This window comes from Solanum tuberosum, unplaced genomic scaffold, assembly GCF_000226075.1.
Source record: "Solanum tuberosum cultivar DM 1-3 516 R44 unplaced genomic scaffold, SolTub_3.0 scf00159, whole genome shotgun sequence".
Taxonomy (NCBI): Eukaryota; Viridiplantae; Streptophyta; class Magnoliopsida; order Solanales; family Solanaceae; genus Solanum; species Solanum tuberosum.
The window spans coordinates 268241-276504 of NW_006239089.1; the positions used below are offsets into that span (position 1 = coordinate 268241).

The 8264-nt window shown below is 30.3% G+C and overlaps 1 protein-coding gene across 1 annotated transcript; it reads left to right on the forward strand.

The window, feature by feature from the left end:
- The first annotated feature begins 5297 nt into the window (after window positions 1–5297).
- LOC102581988 (BAHD acyltransferase DCR) lies at window positions 5298–8264 on the forward strand. Its single transcript, XM_006353828.2, has 2 exons — window positions 5298–5932; window positions 7232–8264. The coding sequence occupies exons 1-2, from the start codon at window positions 5483–5485 to the stop codon at window positions 8135–8137; spliced, it is 1356 nt and encodes a 451-aa protein (XP_006353890.1). The 5' UTR covers window positions 5298–5482; the 3' UTR covers window positions 8138–8264.

Consider the following 8264-nt stretch of genomic DNA (forward strand, 5'->3'; position numbering starts at 1 on the left):
CCACAAAATCTCAAAATATTGACTTTAAAGGTTTTTACTGATTTTTAGTATTAAATTATAAGAAAGTCCACGTCCGTCTGTTAATTTTATTTAAAAAAAAAAAAAAAATATATATATATATTTTACAATAATTTCTACACATTTTTATGAAAAAATAGCCAATGAAAGTACATTGATTTCTTTACAAAGAATCATTGACAATCCGTCAGGTTTCAACATTTTTAATAGTATTATTAACAAGAGTTTTTTTTTTAACTAAGTTGAATTGTATTCTTTTTATCCTTATTAAAACAGAGTTAAAAATTAGAAAATAAATTTTTAAGTTAAACCCAAACAATGACCTGAATGAAATAAATAAAATACATAGCGTTATTTAATTGTATGTTTCATATATTTTTTTAATGTTTTTCAACACATGCTGAATAGTTTATACTAAATAATATATATTTTTGTATTTTAATGATATCATTATAAAGTTAAACTGAAATAAGGTTGAAATGGAGGGTCCAAATAAAAACTAAGATTAATTTAAGTTAAAAATAGTTGTCCATATATTTTTCTAGTTTTAGATTTAACTTTCCAATTTGACGTGACTACCCCTACGCACCATTCATGGTATGTTTTATTACACCACCTTTCTAGTTGACATATACTACTATTTTCTAATAAACGCCTCCACATGACACCATAACCATAAACTTTATTAATTATCCAAGAAAAAAAGAGGGCCCAGGGGGGGAGATGGGTGGGTGTTTTGGGGGTGGGGGAATTGGTATTTGAGAGTTGTACTATTATTGTAAGGTCCAAATCGAAATAACGTGTGAAAAAGGAAAAGTGATCGAAACAATGTATAAAAAGAAATTTGAGAAAAATTACATATAATGTATTAAATTAGTATGACATATTATAAAGTTTTAATAGCGGGTCAGCTATAACGATTGTTATAGCCAATGTTAGAAATAATATACTTTCATCAAAGATTGCGTAAACTTTTCATTTTGAATCGAAGTGAATATTAATTTTTCTCCACATAATTCAATTCTAAAGTCTTAAATTTGGGGAAGTCTCTTTAACAAAATGTGCATTTTTTGAGGTAGAAACCGACTCTATAATAGGGTTTCACAATTCTTTTTTAAAAAAAACAAATTGGGTTGGAGTGGGGGATCGGGGGTGGAAAAGAAGACGATGAGCCATATAAAATCACATATATAGTGCAGTAAATTAGTACACTAATAATATAAGTTTGTCGGCCATAAAGGCTGTTAAAGCTATCCCATTATTGAAACTTTTATAGCGCACTAATTTAAGCGCTATATGTCAAAAAATACCGAATACCACGATCATTAAAAAAAATAAAAATCTGGCTATTGTCTATATAGAGTGTGCTTGATCACATTAAAATGCCAAACTGGACAGGTTTGAAGACCTTTCAATGTCATTATTAATTATATATTATATTATATACTGTTGAATATTAATTAAATCAACGGGAAAAAGCTAAAATATACAGTAGCTTGAAAAATTAATTAATAATGACGGCTAGTTTCCTCAACTTCCTATTTTCAACCTCTACTGGCCAGTGTTTAATTATTCATTGAACCATTTTCATAACATTAATTAGAATGCATGATCATAGTGTAAAGGATTCGTACAGTACTTTGAATTTAATTTACTCATAATTACTTTTTATAGGTAAACTTGGGAGCTCAATTTAAAGTTGAAGACTTTACAATGACCACTTTTAGGCAGTATTTTAATTAATTAGTCAAATAATTGTTCACTTTCAATATCTACATTTCTATTTTTCAAAGTATTCGTAGTCTATGGTTTAAGATCATTCTATGAATAGGTCAATTTTTTATAACCTTCCAAAATGAAATAAATTTTATGTCTTAACAAGAAGAAATGACAAAATGCTATGAAAATGATGTGTATCTAAAATTTTCAGAGAATAGATGCACTTCAATATCGTTTGGTTTGATTCCATAATTATTTTTTTTGTGATAAATTGATAATAATAACTTGATGAGCAAATAATAATTAATATTATACACAAAAAAATATCGTTTTATTTACAATTACTCTTAGTGAGTTTCCATACTTTAAAAACAATAAATAATGGAGTAACATTTTATAAGAAAATCAGCTTCACAAATTTATAAAAATGAAGAAAAAGAAAATTAAAAAAAGTGATTATATTTGGTATATCTGGAGATGATCCCAAGAAATAACTGAACAAAGGTGCACGCTGCTGGTTACCATTGCACCAAAGTTCTCTCATATTCATGGGAGATCTTACATACATATTTAAGTTGGCAAGATAAAAAAATGCATCACATCGGGAGGAGTGCATGGGTTTACGTGAATTCATTTTCTTTTAGATAAATTTACTCCTAATTATGGGATTAGTGTAGTTAGGTTATTGATCAAGTTACAAGTAATTCACATACATAATAAAAGAGTATTTTAATCCTAGTGTGCTTATCCATTAACGATAAAATAGAAGAATGACAACTGATAAGACAATACGATCACATTAAGAATTGAATTGTCGCTTAGTGCAATCCAAGAGCAAAGAAGGAAAACATGATTAAGTAAGAATCTGAGCTAAAAGCGGACCAGTTCAATCAAAGTTACATCATTAGTTAGTGCATATATAGATTTTCAATTCAATTAAAAAAGATGAATCGAATGAATTTAAGTTATATACATCATTAGCATATCCTCAAAGACAAATGATAATCCATCGATTTAAATTTTCAATGATGGAACTAATAATTAGGTATATATTTGGAAAAAAAGGCACGTCTTTTTGCACTTAATTACTCAAAATCTTATGCAACATAACATGAGATTTACCAAAGACACATTACTCGACACAAAAAATGGTTTATACTGCATCCTTTGACTAGAAAAACAATGTCCTATATACGATTATGAACGGGTCATATCGATAAAGTAGTCTAAATTCAGGGGCGGCTGGAAAGCTTTGAAAAAAAGAATTTGGCCTTCGGCTCCCAAGTTTAGAGGGCCCCATTTTTTGGTTTCTTAGGTAAGATTAAACTAAAAAAAAAGAAAAAAAAAACTAAGAGTTTAAATTCAAACCAAATTAATGAGATGACTTGATATGACTATTACTTTTTACCTTTTTAATGTGTACTTTTTTAATTGTACAAGTTATCTTCTTCTTTTTTTTTACCTTATTCTTTTTCTAATTTATTTTTATATATTCTATCATTCTCTCTTCCTCTCTTCTATTTCTTCTCTCCTTTTCTTTTCTAATCTTATATCTCTCTTAATCAAAACTTAAGAATTTACTTGTTCTATTGATAATTTCAATTTTCAAAAAATATAGTTTATGTTTTTGATTTGAACAATTTGAAGTATATGAAAATATTTTTGGTTTTCTAGTTAGTGGGAAAAAATTGAGATCATTAGATGATGAGAATTCAAAAAAATATTGTCTTAATCTTGAATGTTCCTTAAAACATAATACTCACTCCGATATTGACGGTTTAGACTTATTTTCTGAGTTAAAAGTGTTAAGGAAAATCATACAAGTAGAAGACAATACTCTAATTGAGATACTTAATCAAATAAAAATACTTGATTCTTTTCCAAATGCTTACATTGCTTATAGAATAATGTTAACAATTCCTGCAACAGTCGCTTCAGCAGAAAGAAGTTTTTCAAAATTAAAAATAATAAAATCGAATTTAAGATCAACAATGTCTCAAGAAAGATTAAGTGGTTTGGCTATATTATCGATTGAAAAAGAATTATTAGAAGAGATTGACTACACAAAAATTATAAACAATTTTGCATCTCAAAAAGTTAGAAAAATAGATTTGAAATAAAAACATATATAATTTTTAAAAATTTTTTAAGGCCTCTAGTTTGATTTTGGCCTTAGGCCACCAACGGGTTTGAGCCGCCCCTGGGTGTATCTAAGTTTAGCTAGGCAAGTAAAGAAGTGTAAAAAGTTGTCAATAGTTCGAAGATAAAACAAAAGATTTGCACCAACTTTAGGAATAATATAGTAAAATAATCATGTTAATCATTAGTTTGTAATGAGTGTGTCAATGTGTATTTTCTAAATTGCTGGTTATTTTTTATGTAAATAAAATTTGATTATATTTATAACAAACTAATTACTTTATTGCGCATATTTGAAACTTCCCTTATAAAATATTCAAATAAGGACCATAAATGGCCTAGACTATTTCAGAAAATCTAAATATACCTTTCATCTACCTATTTTGCTTAAGAGTATCTCTCCTCTCACTTTCTCCCTTGTAACAAACAGTCCTCCTTTAAAAAAAAAAAAAAGTGGACTTATATTTTTATAAAATTAATAAATTTGTCGAAATATATTTTTATAAATTAATTTTATTTTTTGTACATGTTATTACCAAAGTAAACTTATAATGATAAATTACTAATTGATAAATTTAACCCATTATTTGCAAAGTTCAAAAGCAAATTAAATTAGACTTTAGATCTCATCTCTCACTCCTTTCTATCTAATTTAAATTAAATTCACAGGTTTGGATTAAAGGATATAGTTCTTGAAGGAGGATTTTCATTTGAGAGGATACATGGTGTAAATTTATTTGAATATCAAAAGACGGATTCCGAATTAAGTGATGTTTTCAACAAGGCAATGATCAATCATACAACTCTAGTGATGAAAAATATACTTGACACCTACAAGGGTTTTGAAAACATCAAGACTTTGATTGACGTGGGAGGTGGTCTTGGAATAAACCTCAACATGATTACATCTAAATACCCAACTATTAAGGGCACTAATTTTGATTTACCTCATGTTATCCAACATTCCCCATTCTATGAAGGTACCTTTCTTATTTTTGTTAGAGAATATGCTAAAAAGATATAGAACAATTATTCATATTTTAAAAACTAATTATTCCAGGGATGGAACACATTGGAGGAGATATGTTTGAAAATGTTCCAAAAGGAGATGCTATTTTTATGAAGGTACTAATATCGAATTAAGAAACTATGTTTGAGATCTGAATTGATAAATAAGATTTGTGAGAGTAAACTAGACTTATGCAGATTGTTGGAAAAAATGTCTAGTCCTCTCATCCCTCATTTTTGAGTTTAAGCTTCTCATATTTTTTCTACTTTATCTTTTTCAATAGTATCAATCTTTGTTTTATTAGTCCATTATTGTTCTCTAATTTCTTTGTTACTTCCATTAATCATCCATATTTGACTTAAAACACTAAGAAGAAAACAAAAGTAAAGTGAAATAATTTCCTTCAACTGCCATCCAATAGCCAAGGATAGTAGTAATAAATTATATCTAACTACACATCATGTAATTCATAAATGCACCCCAACCGCTCCCAATATAACACTACTAGTATAAGTAAATCACTATCTTGGCTCGTTTTCCTATCTTGCAAAAACACACACACACACACCAAAAAACAAACAAACAAAAAACTTAGCCATGACAAAGGAGGAAATTTCCACTACAAAAGTGAACATCTTGAAAAAATCAAATGTGAAGCCTCAAAAACCACTAGGAAAAAAAGAATGTCAATTGGTAACATTTGATTTACCTTACTTAGCTTTTTATTATAACCAAAAGTTGATGGTTTACAAATTAGGGACTGAAAACTTTGAGGAAACAGTGGAAAAATTGAAAGATGGTTTGGCTTTAGTGTTGGAAGATTTTTATCAACTTGCTGGGAAATTAGGAAAAGATGAAGAAGGAGTATTTAAGGTGGAATATGATGATGATATGGATGGAGTTGAGGTGATTGTGGCTGAGGCTCAAGGGATTGAAGTTGCAAATCTTACTGATCATCAAGAAGGGATTAATAAATTCCAGGATTTGATACCTTGTAACAAAATCTTGAATTTGGAAGGGCTTCATAGGCCTCTTCTCGCCGTTCAGGTAAAAAAAATATTTACACAATCAGATCATAGATAACTTAGTATTAGTGAAATTGATAATTAATCTGCTATAACATGTAAAAAGTTATTAGGCATATATAACTTTATTACTCCTGATTTATTGTTATTTGTAAATATTTTTTTGTTGTTTTGTTTTTGTGAATGAGATTCAGCTAGCTAGTCACATCTAGGTACATTTATTAATGCACTTTAGTGGTTCGGCAGTGACACAGAAAATTAGTAGTGAAGTATTTAGTATGTTTTGAACAAGGTTACTCTGTGTATTTTTACTTGTTATAGTTGGATTTGATATATTTATTAAATAAAAATAATGATTAATATAATTATAATATAATATTTAGTATCAGGTATTGAAAAAATGATTTGGAAAATAAGTAACTAATACTAAGGATAAAATAATCTTTTTTTAATATAGTAAAAGCGACGAGTGAGTTATAATTTTTGAAATAGTGGACAAATAAAATGTAAAACAGAGTAATTATAGTCCTTTCTTTCGCACCACATTAATATTTCTTCATATTTATGACTAAAGGTAAAGATGAAAAAAAATAACTAATCATGTTTTGATTTTCTAAAATAACAAATATTGCAGATCATCTATTTTTAATATAAATGTTACTGTATAAAATCATTTTTTAAAGTTTTCCTACAAGTTCCAAGTAGTCATGAAGATAGTCGATTACATTTTTTTGTGTCTCCAAATCCAAACAGATAATCATATTCCATAGGATCTCACATGGTATGTTAGCCCACTTTTTTGCTAAATTAACATGCACTTTTTGTACAAGTCGAACCTCACCATTTCTTTTGCCGGTCCGTCTAAGTATATAGGAATGTTTATCGTGGGAGGTTACGATTTATGTCCTCCTCCCTAAATTATGTATTATTTTTGAGCTATGATCCGCCCTAACCCTCCACCGTGGGTGGTTTATTTTTTAAAAAAAATTGCCCACAATTGTATATGTACCAAATCTTTGCTAGTACTACTAATTCTTGTAGTTTATTTTTAGAAATGTACATTGCTATTTTGGTTTCATCGTTCTTTGTTGTAATCTGATTAACTCATAAGTTATCTATCCTTTTATTAAGATTACCAATTTAGAGTATATGCTTCTTACGGTAAATTACCTTACATTAATCTGACTGATCAATTTTTTTTTTTGTCATTTTGTGTTACATTTAATTTCAACTGTAAAAAATACAGAATAGTTACGTAGTAGAAGTAATTATTGGTTGGACCCCATTGATCACTTATTTTGTGGTCTCATATTTTTTACAGCTCACCAAGCTCAAAGACGGGCTGGCAATGGGATTAGCATTTAATCATGCTGTGCTGGATGGTACCTCCACGTGGCACTTCATGACTTCCTGGGCCCAGCTTTGTAGTGGGGCCACCTCCATTTCGGTCCCACCTTTCCTCGAACGAACCAAGGCTCGTGACACCCGAGTCAAACTCAACCTATCCAAGCCATCCGACGCACCGGAACATGCCAAGTCAGAAACAAAAGGTGATGTTAGCGCCAACGTGGATCCACCTTTGCGCGATAGGGTGTTTAAGTTTTCCGAGTCAGCAATTGATCAAATCAAGTCAAAGGTCAATGCTAACCCACCAGAAGGCTCAAATACGCCGTCGTTCTCTACTTTCCAGTCCCTCTCCGCACACGTGTGGCTAGCTGTTACACGTGCGAGGCAACTCAAACCGGAGGAATACACGGTTTACACCGTCTTCGCTGATTGCCGGAAAAGAGTCGATCCTCCGATGCCGGAGAGTTACTTCGGAAACCTAATTCAGGCGATTTTCACTGTAACGGCGGCGGGATTGCTGTTATCGAATCCGATTGAGTTTGCGGCAGGGATGATTCAGCAAGCAATTGTGAATCACGATGCGAAGGCGATTGATGAAAGGAACAAGGAGTGGGAAAGTAGTCCGAAGATATTTGAGTACAAAGATGCCGGAGTGAATTGTGTGGCGGTGGGAAGTTCGCCGAGGTTTAAGGTGTATGACGTTGATTTTGGATGGGGAAAACCGGAGATAGTGAGAAGTGGATTGAACAATAGGTTTGATGGAATGGTGTATCTGTATCCAGAGAAAAATGGAGGAAGAGGAATTGATGTGGAGATTAGCTTGGAAGCAAATGCTATGGAGAGGTTGGAGAAGGATAAAGAGTTTCTTATGGAAGCTTAATTAATTAATTTGCTTTTGCTTAATTGTATGTTTTGTTTTTTTAATTTTATTTATTATTGTTTTATCATGTTGTATGTTTCTGTTTCTCTTTGTGGTAGAAAGGAATAATGTTCTTTGTGTTTGATGA